This window comes from Thunnus maccoyii, chromosome 1 (assembly GCF_910596095.1).
Source record: "Thunnus maccoyii chromosome 1, fThuMac1.1, whole genome shotgun sequence".
Lineage (NCBI taxonomy): Eukaryota > Metazoa > Chordata > Actinopteri > Scombriformes > Scombridae > Thunnus > Thunnus maccoyii.
The window spans coordinates 23,826,622-23,841,852 of record NC_056533.1 but is presented as its reverse complement, the minus strand read 5'-3'; the positions used below and the strand labels follow the sequence as shown (position 1 = coordinate 23,841,852).

At 40.4% G+C, this 15,231-nt stretch overlaps 1 protein-coding gene across 15 annotated transcripts in view; it reads right to left on the bottom strand.

Moving 5' to 3' along the window:
- The window catches only part of tjp1a (tight junction protein 1a), a 122,470-nt gene that overhangs the window by 15,720 nt on the left and 91,519 nt on the right, over positions 1–15,231 (bottom strand). For 8 of the 15 annotated variants that reach the window (XM_042390212.1, XM_042390295.1, XM_042389753.1 and 5 more), the window contains 15 exons: positions 14,615–14,671; positions 13,176–13,300; positions 12,870–12,972; positions 12,320–12,647; positions 11,976–12,082; positions 11,040–11,208; positions 10,708–10,843; positions 6,366–6,505; positions 5,761–5,866; positions 5,301–5,451; positions 3,512–3,620; positions 3,196–3,415; positions 1,844–2,028; positions 1,250–1,345; positions 258–284 (listed from right to left, as the gene is read on the bottom strand). In XM_042390212.1, coding sequence (XP_042246146.1) covers positions 258–284; positions 1,250–1,345; positions 1,844–2,028; positions 3,196–3,415; positions 3,512–3,620; positions 5,301–5,451; positions 5,761–5,866; positions 6,366–6,505; positions 10,708–10,843; positions 11,040–11,208; positions 11,976–12,082; positions 12,320–12,647; positions 12,870–12,972; positions 13,176–13,300; positions 14,615–14,671 — 2,059 coding nt within the window. The remainder of the gene's footprint in view (positions 1–257; positions 285–1,249; positions 1,346–1,843; positions 2,029–3,195; positions 3,416–3,511; positions 3,621–5,300; positions 5,452–5,760; positions 5,867–6,365; positions 6,506–10,707; positions 10,844–11,039; positions 11,209–11,975; positions 12,083–12,319; positions 12,648–12,869; positions 12,973–13,175; positions 13,301–14,614; positions 14,672–15,231) is intronic. The other 7 variants (XM_042389986.1, XM_042390701.1, XM_042390775.1 and 4 more) reach the window with 3 other exon arrangements.

Here is a 15,231-nt window from a genome sequence, read left to right as displayed (position 1 = left end):
TATGTGTTAGCATGATATTACATTTCTTTACTCTCATGTCTTCTGTGTTCAATTTTGCAAGACTGTGTATCATGTTAATAATTATTACAGATTGTAATGCAATCAAGTGGTATTCCCCTGTATGAATTAACCAGGCAGTAGCTATTGTTTTAACACCTATAGAAAAGGCAACTAGCCACCACACACTGGCTTACTGATTATCTGCCATTCATTGAACCAAATAAAACAAATAAAAGTTGATGCACTAAGTGACATACTTTCCCCTCCTTGTTGTTGCTGTGTTTCTGAAAAGAAAATACAGTTACACAAACATCACAAGAGTCACACAAATAAACATCATGGACTGGAATGACTTTGTATGTGGGCGTGTGCTGAATGTGTGTGTGTGACATGCGTGTTTGTGCACTTAAAGTAATTGAAATTCATTACAGAGTGTTAAAATGAACATGACACATTAAAGAAACTTGCAATTTCCTAAAGAGGAAGTGGATGAGGACTCTTAGGATGAAATGAAAAAGAACTGTGCATTTCTGCTTAGAGTGTGTAAGAGAGAAAGATAAACAGAAAAAGGAAACTATAAATAAAATTTAAAGTTAAGCAGGAGTTAAGCAGGATGCCATCTTGTTTAGAAGAACTGAATGACTGAACTATTTTTAAAGAATTTTGCTTAGCATCCAGTGGATAATAGGTATTAACCCTAACCCTACATTTATAAAACATCAATTTCAGCTATTGGTCTATTTCTAAAGGAAAACACATGAGAACTAAAAAAACCGAACAACCAATACATAATGTTTCAAAACTTAAATAAGTTGTATTTATACATTTACAATTTTTCAACTGCCTCGAATAAACCATTTTTTGTTTTGTTTTTATACACTTGACAAATAAAATCATGGACTAAATGAAGTTCAACTGTCTCTACCATGTTTGCAGCCTCAATAAACTGCTTGTTTGTCGATGTATTGTCGTGTCAATGCTTGTAGCAGAGCTGGGTATTTGAAAGAGGAAAAAAGCCACAGGCGGTTAAGTTTGGATTTTGAAAATGCAGGGTACATAAAAAGAGGCACTAACCAAACTGTGAGTTCAACATACTGGCTGCTACAGAGAATATTTGTCAGAATCTGAGCATCGATTAGCTTTGGTAATATATAATGTACACTATAAATCAAGAGTCTGGTCTCCTATGATTCTAAGACACACAATAGGACACAAAACAGGAACAAAGGGACAGTAATTTGCTACTTACTTGCTAGTTCAAAAACATCAGGCTCCTCCCTAGCCAGTTTCTCTCTGGCCACATCTGCTATTGGCCCAAAGATGACCACAGGCCTCAGGAACCCAGCTGTTCATGAACAGGAGTATGTCACGAGGATTACCAAAGGTCAGCATTATTTAACATTTGCAAACTCAACACTGAATTATATTATACATATATCAACACAATATTACATATTAAAAAAGTAACCATACACACACACAGACACACACACATACAAACCAAGCAGATAGAAGATGAGTAGAGTGAGGCAAACTTCACTTGTGCAATTAGATGACTGGTAAACATCTAAATATGTATGCAGTAATCTTGTCTGTAACAATGTGAATTGTAGGTTTACATAACACCATGTCCTCTGTAAATGTACCAATCAATAATTTTGTAATGCATAGAAACATGAGTAAAAACATAGGAACACTAGTAAGCTAGAATTTACAAGTACTGTGGATGACCTTCTGTTTCTTGGAGCTATTAAGTTGAAATCTGACCACTTTTCTCTACAATAAAATATACGTGGGAGGCTTCAGTTGATCGCTGTGACTGCCTTGGCCTCTGTGCTCTTACCTTCCCTCAGCACCACCCTCTCGTAGGCAGGGAACTTGGTCTGAACCGGCTGGGCTGACAGGTCCTCCCTGCTCTTCCGCAAATTCCTCTTGGAGCTTCGCAATCCACGGAATCGCCAGAAATCTGCTCTATCGCCCCCTGGGGTTTTGGGAAGGGTGTACTGCACACTGGAAAGCTGCTCAGCCCTGAGGCAGAGAAAGGTAGGAGGTCAGGTGTCAGGACATCAGCCAAAAACTGCAAACAAGGCCACTTGTTAGGTTAACAGATATGTGAAACAATTTGACACCCACCAGTGTAGCTGAAGTAAGCAGTATGCAGATTTCTACAGTTAAGGTGACGGTATGTGGCACAAAAAGAAATACTTCAGCATACTAGTACTGTAACTGTGACACCACTGTACGTTCTCTGAGTTGTAAATGGTTGTCAAACAATTATGGAGCACTTATTCATCACTGACTAAAGACATGCTGATGATGCCTGAGCAATTTCAAATGATTTAAACACTATAATAATGACACCAGAGGTTGTTCTGAGAAACATATTTCAGTGATGCTCCACTGGGTCTACACTGTATAACAGAATCTAAGGCAAAACTTCACACTGAAATGACATGAATTTGTAAAAAAGGCTGAATCTGTTCTCTAAAATGTATGTAAGCACATTGATCAATTTTCTTGATACATTTCATTACATAGAAATTAACTGTAAAGTAACACAAACAGGTATAAAAGGTAAGGTGAGTAAGATAGTAAACCTATGGAGGAAAGCAATGATTCGTAGTGGCTTTGATTTATAATGGGTCTTCCTTTGATGTATATGATTTGATGGTTTTATGTAAAATGTTTTGATAGAATATCAAGGGAGGCAGATTTAACTTGGCTGAGGAGCTGAGATTTCTTTCACAATACTAAAATGTATGTGATAAAAATGTATGCACCATGTGGAAAGCTATGTCTTTTCTGTCAGCAGGACAGTGAGGAATCTCTGTGTAAACACTGCCAGAGGCTGCTGCAGGCTGTAGAGACAGGCCTAGATAAAACGATGCTGTTGGCAAGATCATGATTTATAAAACACGTACGCTCAGACACACATGACCAACAGTATGACAAAGAGCTGCAGCTTTTCCTTTTAACAGAAGCACAGAACCAAAAATAACTAGCATTAAAATCACTAATGTGAAAAATACAGTAGACTAAACAAACAAATAAAATGAAAACAGTCTGTTAAATCCTTCCTCGCTACCCTGAGATAAACAACAATGCTTCTTTTTCTTTACCTCCACCCTCGCTCATTCATAAAGTGCCAGAACAAGCTGTGCAGGAAATAAAGGTGTGACCTGAGACTCCTCTTACCTGTTCTTGTTGGGGATGATGCCCCTTTCCACTTCCTGATGGTTCTTGCCGATACGAATCGCGAGCCAGGAGCCTAGTTTGCCGTTGTACAGAGTATCTACCACACGGAACACCTCGCCTTTGTTAAAGCTCAGCCCGTACGGTGACTCTTTTTCATATTCGAAATGTGTGCGGATGTAGAAGGAGTCGCCCACATCCGATTCCACTATCCTCCGATATACTGGAGATAAAGCAGAAACAGTTGATTAGAGTAACGTTTTAAAAAGGATTTCAGTGTATGTGCTTTGTGTTTACACCGCTAACTGGCATCGCTCACCATCCTTCTTCTTCTGAGCCAGGATTGTAACTTCCTCTCCTCTTGGAAGATCCAGCAGAAACAGCACAGCCTCCTCCCTAATGATGTTAGCAAAGTCCACATTGTTCACCTACAAATGCAGAACAGAAGAAGCAGAAGAAATCAAATTACAGTGCAGTTGATGGACTGGTTTATAATCATATAAAATAGTGAATTATGCTCTCATGTCATTTTAGGCCAACTTGATCCTCATATATGTATAAATCATCAACATTTAATGCTTAAAGATATTTTTAAAGCATTTATCATCCTCTTTCTTTGCTTGTGCTATTTTTAGTGAACATTACAGTAACTAGCACTCATTAGATTTCTCACAGAATAGGAGGAACAGAGGAAAATGAAAACCTGTTCCTCAACAGAAGCAGGGCAATGTACTCCCCCCCAACAACTGAGCTGCCTCCTCCTCGTCTCCTGCTGCTGTCCCAAACACAATAACTGCTGTTTATTGACTCTGCTTGAGGGGCAGCAGGGAAACCAGAAACACATGGACTAAATCACTGAACCTCAGAAAGACACCTTTATCCTTCCCAGAAACAGGAGGGCCTGACGTCTTTATCTCCGCTAGCACACCGTGACCAAAGGGAAACAACCTAAAGATGGAAAACAATGTCCTGGAAGTCTCAAGATGTGTTTGTACAGTGGGAAGAACACACACGCAGACACATAATGAGATCTACACTATGGAGCGGAAGGAACTTAAGACATTGTATACTCATTAAGAGAAGCAGAGAATATAATGGACAACTTTGTTTATCAGATATATACAGTCCATAAAAGTTAACAAAAACAGAACTGTGTGGCCAGACTCTCCTGCTCACTCTATGTTTAACTATACAGTTGCAGGTGTCATCCTTGACAGCTGTATAAACATGTCAGAATGGATCCAAGACTGACATCAAGAGGGTTTCCATCATTACATCAACAATGATACTCTGGTGTTCAGTCAAACAGAAAGACAACTGTTCCTGAGGTCAGAGTGCAAGAACAACCTCTATTGTGTCTCCGCACTGGAAACAAGGGGAGTTTTGAAACGAGGCAGAGCCCGGGAATGACTCACAGACTGACAGATACATTGTGCTGTATTCCCAAGATCTCTTTACACAGAAGTAAAACTATTGTGACCATGGAATCACATAGTTTCACCACTGATTATCTAAGTTAGTGTGGGCAGCGACAGCTTGACTATTTTGACAATAACACCAGATGTTCTTCCCACTTTAATATGATGTGGAATTTTTTTTTTTTAACAGTTTCTACTTACTAAAGCAAGAACTTCAATGAACTCTGACGATAAACAAACCTTACAAGCTAAAAAATAATAGGACGATTTAAATATCTACAGCTAATTTAGCAGAGCAAATGCACAACGCTTGCAACCTGGTCACTACATTGTTGTCCCGACCTCACACCCTACGTGCCGTTATTGGCCGGGGGCTACACACCCACTGGCCAAAGGTTGACGCCTAGAAACATCCTGAACACAGCAAAATAAAAAAAAATGCAGGCAGAGGGCAGATCTCTGCAGATAAATACATGACCACACACTTCTAGTGGGTCATAAGTGATGACTGAGAGGGATTATTTTTTTGGAAACTCCTGCACAGTATGCCTTTAATCCCTCATAACAATGCAAAAAGAAGAAGAAGAAAAAAAAAAGGTTTCTTGTTTACATGTTTTTAAAGAAATCAAAAAGCCAACAACAGCCTGGGTGCTCAAGTACATGTAAACACATTGATGGAGTGCAAAATACCCTGAGAATCTGGTCTCCCTCCTCCAGCCCCTCCTTGGCTGCAGGACTGTCCTCCAAAACTCCTGCCACAAAAATTCCCACGTCGTTCCCTCCGGCTAACCGCAGACCGACACTCTCTCCCTTCTTGAACTTGACCAGCTTCATACTTGGCCTATAGGAGAAAACAGGTGGTCAGATGGAATTAGGCGAAAAGGTCAGCGAAAAGATTTGAAAACAATCCTCCTAAGAGACAAAAAAACACACCCTGTTATTCAAACAAGCTGTGTGCGGTGAAAAAAATAAATAGAACAAAAGCTGGCCTGAATCCCTGGACTAATCTGAGCTACGTATGTTTCAACTGCTGTTCAAATGAACAAAGTTTATGAATCTTATCAAAGTGCATAATATATATACACTTGATATACAAGCCACAGTGGTATTTGCATTATAGTGCTTTGTATAAGAGCTTGTGGACATTTACCTGAGAATGCTGTCGTCATGACCGGCGCTGGGTACAGGGGCATCAGAGGGGCTGACAGGCAGGTCCACATCAGGCTGACCAGGCTGTGCATAAACTGGCTTTGGTTCTGCCACAAATACAAACACAGTGAGTAATTAGTTAGAACATAAGTAGATTCAAGAAAACAGACTGTGCAGAGTTGCATCTGTTTCACTGTTTTGTGAGGTTAACTGTGGGCAAGGTGCCTGGATGACTGAGAATCCTCACTGACCACAAAGTGCTTTATAACAGTGAAACCAAAAGTAAAAGTGAAAGCTCCGGCTGTAATTGATAACAGACGTGTCAAGTATTTCTTTTGTAATATTATCCATATTTATTTTTCCTCAGTTGTTAATAGTATTTCTTTGTGACGATTGAGATATATGAAAATTTACTTTGCAGATAATTTTTACAGTGTTGTAATTACCTTCATGGTACCTCACTGTACTAATGGCAATGAGATGGAAAAAATAAAAAAGGTGATATAACGAATAAAAAATATAAAAGGTGATGAACACCAAACATCAAATGGGAGAGATCACACTAATCCTTTGAGCTGAGGTGTAATAGGCAGGAGAATTCTGTACCAGGCAGCGGAGGTAACAGTTTGTCATCTCTGGAGCTGGCTTGGTCACTGGCCTGTGACAAGACACCATCATCAGAGCTTTTGACTGGTGTAGATATGGCCCCTGGTTTGGACAGACGATCCTCATCTCGACTTCGGTGGCTGAAATAAACATAAACAACATATGACAGTTCAGTAAAACTGTATTATCAGTGCTATAATGACAGTTTAAAACTTTAAAGGACTGCAACATACTGCTGATTTTAGAGTGTGAATGACCACCAGCTGTGTCCATCCTACGTACAGCGCAATAATGCACGTAACTGTTTTGTTTTTCCATGTGCTGACATCACCAGGAAAACAAATTAGATAAGAACACAATTATCAATTAAAAAAGGATGTGAGGCTCTGTCAAAAAGACGCTGTAGATTCCCCATACCAGTTTAAAGTCTCTGGCCTATTCAATTGTATTTTAATGGAGTTTGTTTTTAATTATGTGGTCTGTACAGTTTGTCATTGACGAACCACATTCCCAACCAGAAACTGATATCAAGTTCAATTAGAGCAGACAGGCTTTATAAATGTTTTATTTTCCAAATTGCATTTTTTCTTAAAGATCAATGTGACCCCTCATTGTTATTAACCACATAGTACCCTTTCCAATAAAAGCACATCGGCAGAGGAAGAAAAACCAGACCGAGCCTCCCAACATAAACTCTTGGGTTACGATACTTTTCAGTCCAAGTTCCTGTTTAACCTGGATAAAATAAACAAGGTAAAACTGTGTGTCTGTGTGGGCGTGTGCGTCTAGTGGGCTATGTCTAACTAAGTAGAAAGGGCTCTGCTGCTTAAAACAATGGTTGAATTCCAATCTTGTCACATGACTGCCTGCTGGCACAGTACTTGAGCTGTATTCAGAGGCTTTTGTAAAAGAATGTGAAGGTGCAGGCTGTGCCACCAGCTCAGACGAGGAAACTTCTCTCATGTCCATTCATTGTATTTGCAACTGACAATACACACAGTAAAACACAGATGCAAAAACAGTAAAAGTACATCTGACTGATACTTCAGGGTTTAACTTATTAGTTCGTGCAGCTGCTGACCTTCATTTTCTGCCACAGAACGGCCTTTTTTTTAAGTTCCTGAATTTTCCCAGACTGTGTCTAGCTCTCACTACAACTCAAGTTTTACGCATGGTGTTGATCTGTGTAATTTTGTACATCAGCAGAATCAGCATCAGGGAAACCTGTATGGGTTTGTTGTGAGGGGAAAGGGGGTAAATGAGAGCTATAGCCTGAGGATGAATAACTGAATTGTAATGAGAAAGACAGACAGAGTGTGTCTGAGTGTGTCTGCGTGTGGATGAATGAGAAAGAGTGGGGGGGGGGGGGGGAGAAGGAGAGGGACAAACAGAGCAAGAGTGCAAGACGGAAAGAGAGAGAGAGAGTGAGGAGAGAGAGAGAGAGAGAGAGAGAGAGAGAGAGAGAGAGAGTGTTGTGGCCTAAATCTGCTGTTCCTTGCTGCAGAATGGTGCTAAAAAAGGCTTCACACTGACAAACACCATTCGACAGAGCCCTTTGTTCAATTCCCTCGCTAACACATTCTTACAGTATGGGCAAAAGGCAAGAGAGAGCAAGTGAGTGAGAAGCGGAGAAGAGATAAAGTTGAAGTGAAGGAGTGGGAGAGAGAGAGAGAGAGAGAGAGAAGTGGCTGCACAGACATTAACATTAACGGTGCAAAATACGATACTGCCACACCAGAATCTCTACACTGCCTAACAGTCCTTGTCTCCATAATTTCATATCCATCCATCAGTATTCTTCACACACGTCAATATATTTACCTACAGAACTGACCTGCCTTGACCAAAACTGACCAAAAACATACAGATGACACAGGAAGAAATGTCAAATGACAAAATTTCAGTCTTGCAGACAAATAATCATAGTTAAATATAAATAAAAAACAAAACAAAAATTACTCACACATATGTCTCTGTAAGTTGCACCATGATGCTTATTAAAAAGATTTTGAGTTTAATTCCCTTAAAAGACAGCACAGAAAGCCTTTTGCCTGTAGAGAAAGTATGCTCATGCTCACTGCGAGACACTTTGGATGAAAGGCGTTTTTTGATGATCTGGTGTGCTAAAAAACACGGAGCAGCGTCGTGTCCTGGGGAAAAGAATGCATATAAGCCCTACAGCCAATCAGGTTAAGCGAACCATCTGGCTTAGGGCAAAGCACTGTGGGAAGTATGTCAAATTCCTCTTTCCCCTCCTAAACTGGGAGATAGTGAAAACATTCTCTTACATCACAGTCTAGCGACAGCCAGACTGTTATTTCCTCAGTTACCTCTTCAACCATAACCGCCATGAAAAGCAGGTGTAACTCCTCTTCTAACAATACATGTGCATGACGGATTAACTGCACAAAATACAAAATGTGCGATAAAAGAAGAGGGATAAAAGATTTAACGAGTGTTTTTATTACTTCTGGGCAGACTTTTTCTTCACTATCTTGTATTATTTTACTCAGGTTTCCCTTAATAATCGGATCTCAATCCCAATGGAATTTACCTGATAAAATAAACAAAGGTTATACATAAATTTCAATGATTAAAAGAGGGATAAAGGAAAGAGCAACTAAAATATTTTATTGATAAATGCACAAAATTAACACATTTATCAGATAGATACAGTCACTTACATGCGAAGAAATCTGTGCAAGAGTGAACCTGCCTTCATCCTGTATTGAAACAAGTATATTTAACTCCACAGCCTTACACACTGTGCCATCTAATCAAACGGCAGCACTGGAGGTGAATCTAGTCATATTATAATCATGACTGACAAGCAACTATTAAGCCAGACAACTAAACTAGGGGCAGCAGCAGAAGCAGCACTCTGTACTAACATCCTACAGCTACAAGAGTTGAAAACCTCTAGAAATCGGCTAAATTTGGATTTCCTGGTGATGGATACCTGTTCCATTGAGAAATGTTGCCCTTTAGGAAGAGAGTTAATTATGAACGGCAGGTTTAGCTCTCCTATCTCATATAGCCTGACCTCCATCTCTTCAAGATTACAGAAGTCTGGAGAAAATTGCCTTTATTAGATTAGGTATGAGTTTGAAAATTAGTGCCTCCTGAAATAGCACCTCTGGTTAGTTTCATTCTAAGTACAAACAAGTTCTCAGTATCATAGCTTTTTCTTGGTTTAGACTATGACACCCTGCTGTGTCTCCAGCCTTTTCTAATCTGTTTGTGCTTTAGTTCTCCTAAGGATCCGACAAGCATGATGAAATGGAGGTCTGGTTATACAAGGCTCTAACTCAGACAGTTCCATCAGAACAAGCTGGGTCCCTGTTTCCACACCCACTGCTACGTTATGGTATCAAACACGACTATTTACTGTGATCAGAAACCAGCAACACGCCCACTGCCTTTTTCTTACTGCAGCCAGTGACAGCATTAGCATGGGTTGTTCCCACAAATGACAACCCTGTTTCACTCCCCAGTCCTGTTTTATCAGCTGGCATCAAGCCTCCAAGAGTTTCATCCATTGTTCATGTTTTCCCATTCAACCATGCTTAATCTCTTGGCCTTCGCTAGTAAGCCTTAGCTTACATTGTCTGAGAGAAACTGTAGTCACTATCTGTCAGCCAGAGCATCTTATTTACCAGTACGTCTAAACTCAAGGTCTTTTTTTGTCATCTTTGTGTGTGTCAGCTACAGGAAGCTATGCAGCCTCTAAACTACAAGACGATAACTTACTGGAGGTTCCAACTGGCAGTGAACAGAGGTGGACAAAGACAACAGGGACATTAAAATTCATTAAAATAATCAAACATAAATCTATAGAGCATTTGCAGATAATAGCAATCAAAACGGCATGGCAACAAGAGCAATGGGAAAAGTAAAATTTGTGTTAAACATCACATACACCTAAAACTGCATGACTTAAATGAGCAACTCTATAAAGCTGATAAGACAATTATGTAGAGTCTGTAGGTGCTTCTCTGTTGGTTTAGAGATCTAGCCATGTATACTTTCAAAAAGCGATCCTGTTCAGCCAGAAGATCGATCGATCAATCCCTCCACCCTTCCCCCAGTCCTCTCCCAGAGCAAGGCATTATTGGAATGGCTCCGGAGGGAGTGTGATGGTTTATGCATGCTACGTCATTATCTATTGATTTATGCATTAGTGATGTGAGGTACTTACTCAGCACCCACTAACCCGTGGGGGTGAAGATGATGTATGAAGTTGCAGTAGTGGGAGTGTGGATGTATGACTGTGACACGTGTGACAGCTGTGTCTAATCCCCTGATTTGCGATCCGATGTGTGTGTATGTGTACTTCACGTACCTGCCATTACTGATCTGCCGAGGTGAGTGACGGAGATGGTCCGATGGCTCAGACTTGTCAGGCGAACGTGATCGACTGCCTCGCCCGTGGGATCGATTGGAATGGTCTGATGTCAGTGAATGTATTTCTGAAATGTCTGTGGAGTTTAAATTAAAGATGCATTAGCATTTCATCAATGACATAAATTAAGAAAGAGTAAAAAACAACAAGAAAGTAACTGTATAAGTATAATCATTATAACAGTGATTGAAATAATCCCTTCTCAGTGCTCAAATAAATGTACAGATCATGCAATAAGCTATAAGCTGCATCCTACAAGTCTGTTGTCTCACCATCTCTGTCGGAGTTATTGGCTGATGGGATGCTGTCATCAAGGTCAGGAATGTTGAGCAGCGTGGCTCTCTCATCTCTCTGCACCACCATCTTCAACTTGCCCTTTGACCTCTCAATCAGCTTCTTGGCATCTATCAGTGATAGGTTCTCTGTAACTGTGCCATTGATCTGGCAAAGGAAGGGGAGTGGGTCAGTACGAGAACTGAATAGACAAGTTATCTTCACTGTACAGTTTTTTTGTGTAGAGCCCACAGTGTGCTTTTAACAACTATGGGATCATCACAAAGCAAACAGAGATTGTAAATGGACTAGTTCTTCCCTACATCAACAATAAGAAGACTATAAACAAGTCTAAAAATGTATAATATAATTAGGCACATAGTTTGCAATGCATTTAGTGCTGTATAGGACACATGCACAGAAATATATATATATTGTTAAACTATCTTTATTCAAATATATATACATATTGGTCTTTATCCTGCAATCACATTTCAAATAGAAAAAGTCTGTTTCTTTCTCTCTTCAGTAAAACTGATACAATAAATTGGATTTTCAATACATTTCTTTAAGGTGAAGGCAGATTTTTCCCTCCTCAGAGATTGAGTGGATAAAATTCAAAGGAATAATGGAATGTGTGGTATTTCTGCTGGTGAGCCTGCATACTAATGAACTGTGACCTCACTCAGCAAGCCACTTTGAGCAGCTCACAGATTACAACAAGCAAACTGGTGAAAATTTTCAGTAAAAAAAGATTAAAGACACTCTTCACCCAGGCTTATTCCCCCCAATAATCAAAAAAAAATTATTTACATTTATCTTTTCTCTTTAATTTTGTCTCAGTTAATTTCCCCATTTTTTATTTTACCAATTTAAAAACACCCTGATCTCACCCACGACCTCACAAATTCAAACACTCCTCTCTTTTCTCTCACCTTCAGTACAACATCTCCCTCCTGGATGTTTCCATCTCTGGCAGCAAGGCTCTCAGGAGAGATATCCTTTACAAAGATATGGCTGGCCAAACGCAGTCCATATTCTGCTTTCAGAGTTGAAATACAAAACATAGTAATGTTAACGAGGCACATCATTTCAATCATCACTTGGTTCTCTGCCAATAAGATGAACAGACTGGTCTCCACATTAACAATTCAACTTTTCTTTAAGTAACAGTCAATTTGGGAAAATCCATTTTAAGATATATACATATATCCTCTTCATAATCTGTTTTTTTTTTTTTTTAGTCAAATTTGAGCTGCTTGGACGTTGTGTTGCCCACCTTCATTTTTGCGGGACTTGACAAGGGTGACCTTAGAAGGCCTGGGTGGAGCAGAAGAGGCTTGTGATCGGCGATCGGAGCGTGGTGAGATGCTCCTCTCCCGCGAGGCACTGTGATCCCGTCTGCTGCTGTTGCTACGTTCACGCTCGTGACGCCTGCCAGGGCCCGTGCCTCCGCTTGCTCCTCCATAGGCACTTTGGCCACCACGACCGCTGTGGTGCTCATAGCCATCATCCTCATCACTATCCTCTTCCTCGTGCTCTGACATTGTTTCTCTGTCCCCTGGCCGAGAAACAGGGATCTGCACTTTCCTTTTCCTACGGATAGTCTTGGAGTAGAGAGGAAGTTTTGGGTGTTGAGAGGCAAATATTATCATTATTATTATCATTATCATCATCATCATCATTATTATGTTGCATAGAACAGTCTGTCAAACAGTAATTAATGAGTGAACCCCAAACCTGCAATCATGCTCTGTAACATCCAGGGTCACTATGAATCTAATTAACACTAATTCAGTGTTGGTAAATATTATTAGTGTTGAACTTACTATCTTTGCATTTTTTCCACTCTTGCGGAGTTGCTGCACAGCGTACGCATGCTCTACGTTGTCCATAGAGACTGCGTTGACCATCACCACTCGATCATTTTCTCTGAAACAATTAAAGGATCATAATCAACAATCCATGAACAGCTGTTGAACAGGAGAAATATTTAATAGGGGCTTCTTTTAACCAATTCTCAGGTCAGACTAACAGTGCTCCTACAAGCCTGGCGTGTGTAAATATTAACATACAGCAAAAGATCCAGCATCTTATTAAATAAAATGTTGATGGCAACATAGTCAAAGACTTACTGCAGCAGTCCCTCCGCAGGACCTCCTTTCAAAACATCAGATATCACGATGGATGTCTCTCCACTTTGGAAATGAGGGTTGTCTCGCCCACCTGAGATGGCAATACCAAACCCAAATCCTGGGGCCTACACACACAAAAACACACAAAAATACACACAACACTGACTGATATGGCATAAATGGCAGATAGATTAGACCTGTGTCAGGCTTTGCTGTAAAAACAGGAAAATTATCAGGGGAAACTGTTAACAGGCAGAATGAGTAAGATTTGTCGGTTGTGGTTTGTAAACATAACATTCAAAGTTGGCCCCTCCTCCCCCAGCTCAACGATACCCGAAGGGCTACGCTGCAGTGCAGCGCTATGTTGTTACGTATTTATAGAGTCCCGCCCTCACACCCTGCGCACTGCTATTGGCTGGGGGCTACACAATCACTGCCCATCGGCTGACGCCCAGAAACGTCCCAAACACAGCAAAATAAGAAAACACAGGCAGAGGGTAGGGTTTCTGCAGATACACACACCACCACACACTAGTGGGTCATAAGTGATGATTGAGAGCAAGGTATCTTGCTACTATCCCAAGAGGTTTTAATAGAGGTTTTCAGGACTGTTGTGTTTTTGCCTACACAAAAGCCAGCACCAAGAGAGCCAACCTTGTGATGTAAATGGCTAATCTTACAACCACAACAACACAGGAGAGCTGCAGCCCACACTGGGATGCTTCTTCAGCCTCGATAAAGCCGCTGCTAATTAGATTACAGCAACCAGGCCAGTCTAGACAGGTGCTCTACACAATCCCAGGGCACAAAAGTATCATCTAACTGGAGTTTACTGTCTCAAGGCAAGGTACACTGAAAGAAATCCACCATACAATAAGATAATAAGTATATTCATTTATCAGTAAGCTATACTTGGGGAATAAGGCTTTCAGAAGTTTAATAGTTAGCCTCATGATGCTAATTGTGTCAGAGGGGATGATCAGAGCTTGGCTCCAACCTTAGCTACTGGGGTTAGGAGGTTCAATTTATCATAATAAAATCAAACTACACACAGGACAAAAAGCACATGGACCAAGACTATCATCCATCCCCCTCTTTCCCTTGAGCTGTGTAAAGGAGAAGAGTATGTTGCCAACAGGAAGGAAGTGAAAAGAAGTAGTAAGGAAGTGGATGCTGATTTCTGTCTTCCTTAGCCTTGTTTCCTGCCATCTGGGTTCCCTGACTATTGTTTCAGTGCAACACATCCTGCTGCTACAGCTGGCCCTCTCAGTGCAGAGGGAGAGAGGAGAGATGGATAGGCAGAGGACATAGAGGAACATGGAGGGAAAAGTGAAGAACACACAAGACATACTTCAGGATTAGGATGCCAGAGACAGACAGGGAGGGAAAAAATACAAAAGAGAGAAGAAGGAGTGGAATTAAGAGTTGTAAACACCTACCCTGTGAAGGGTCACTGTGTGCTGTTCCCATATGACCGTTTCCTCCATCGCTGCACTCTGCAACACAAGACACAAACACTTTATTAGATACAGATATACATCCAATCTATAAAATAATCCTGTTTAATCCAAAATCCCGTCTCTCTGTGAAGCTTATATTGTTCAGTTTTGGTAGACTACGTGCCAGAGGGCTTTTGAGTCAACTCTATGGTTTATGCATTATGTTGGAAAGTATGCCTAATGTCTTGCCCCATTTAGATGCAGACATGTAAATAGGGCAGAGCAGGGACAGTATTAGAAGTACCTAGTATAATGCAGTCTAATACAACACAGCCTCTAACACAGCCTTAACTCGACGTCTCAACAGTGTAAAGAAAAACTGAATACTATCAAGTGCACATTGAAATACATCATGTGGCTCTGCAGGACATTATGCAAGGTTGCATATTTTCCAGTTACTTTACATCAGCTAGAAAGTGTTTCAAAATTTTGAACAGCTGCTTATTAGAACCAAAAAAATAATAACAATTTTAGAATATATTTAATTTAATACCTTTTCATGAGCCATCTGCTTAGTTTACCTATGGTTTCCTGATCTTATAGGGAAATGGAGTACT